Genomic DNA, 1053 nt, shown 5'->3' on the forward strand with positions numbered 1-1053 from the left:
ATATATACACACACACACACACACACAGTCACACACCCATATTTATATAAATATATAAATATATATATGGGTGTGTGACTGTGTGTGTGTAAATATATTAAAATAAATAGGTATATGGGTTTGTGTATATGTAAACACACTTTTCAATCATCTGCTTGCAATAAAAGCAAAGTTTTCACACCAATATTCAAGGTTATCTATTAATGTGTTCGTCAATTTAACATCTAATAACATATCTTTACATAAGTATAAGTCAACAAACCTTTCGCTTTCGATGGATTCTCATCTTCGGTTACTGTGATGGCAGGCATCACATGTGTTGAGCTCATTTCGAAATAATTAATATTATATATTATACACTATCTTGGAGTGTGATGCCTTCAGATAGATAGAAGATGGATCTTGTTCGGATACGGGGAATCGTTGAAGGCAGCGATGATACGAACACTGCGCTGTTGACTTTCAGGGATTGAATTGAAATGTTTTGCATGTATTTTTACTTATTTAACTAAAATGTGTCCGTAAAAATTTGTATAATTTAGAAGAAGGCTATGAAAAATTAAATATTTCCGATGCACGAGCAGTAATAAATTTGATCCTATATTTTCCAAAAAAAAATGTGACAACAGATACCTCTGACCAGCTACCACTACATTTCAAATAAATACTTGCAAAGTTGCACGGGAATAGTCAGAGCCTATTTACTAAATAAAACAGAATAGTTGGAATAGTTTTTATTTTTGGCGGGGCTGTGTCAGTATGTCACGAATTCTGAGTACATATGTATAATGTAGCCTGCTCGACACATCTTATGGCAACATCAAGCAGGCGTTTGTGCATATAATATTTATAAACTATTTACAATGTGTATATATATAAATACAATAGACCTATTTATTTATATGTACTATATTTATATATTATAGTGAGCATATATATGCATGAATATACGTAGCTATATTTGTATACATACGCATGAAGTTTAAGTTGTCGGTGTATATGCGAGTAATTTTGTAGTATACAAGACATACAGTTACCATGGCAACACCGGTA

The 1053-nt window shown here is 31.9% G+C and overlaps 1 protein-coding gene across 1 annotated transcript in view; it reads right to left on the minus strand.

Moving 5' to 3' along the window:
• SARC_10312 (hypothetical protein) overlaps positions 1–466 on the minus strand; it is a 3605-nt gene extending 3139 nt beyond the window's left edge. The window contains exon 1 of the mRNA XM_014295651.1: positions 263–466. Within this exon, the coding sequence (XP_014151126.1) occupies positions 263–329 (67 nt within the window). The 5' untranslated portion in view covers positions 330–466. The remainder of the gene's footprint in view (positions 1–262) is intronic.
• Positions 467–1053: the final 587 nt, after the last annotated feature.

This window comes from Sphaeroforma arctica, assembly GCF_001186125.1.
Source record: "Sphaeroforma arctica JP610 unplaced genomic scaffold supercont1.1204, whole genome shotgun sequence".
Classification (NCBI taxonomy): domain Eukaryota; class Ichthyosporea; order Ichthyophonida; genus Sphaeroforma; species Sphaeroforma arctica.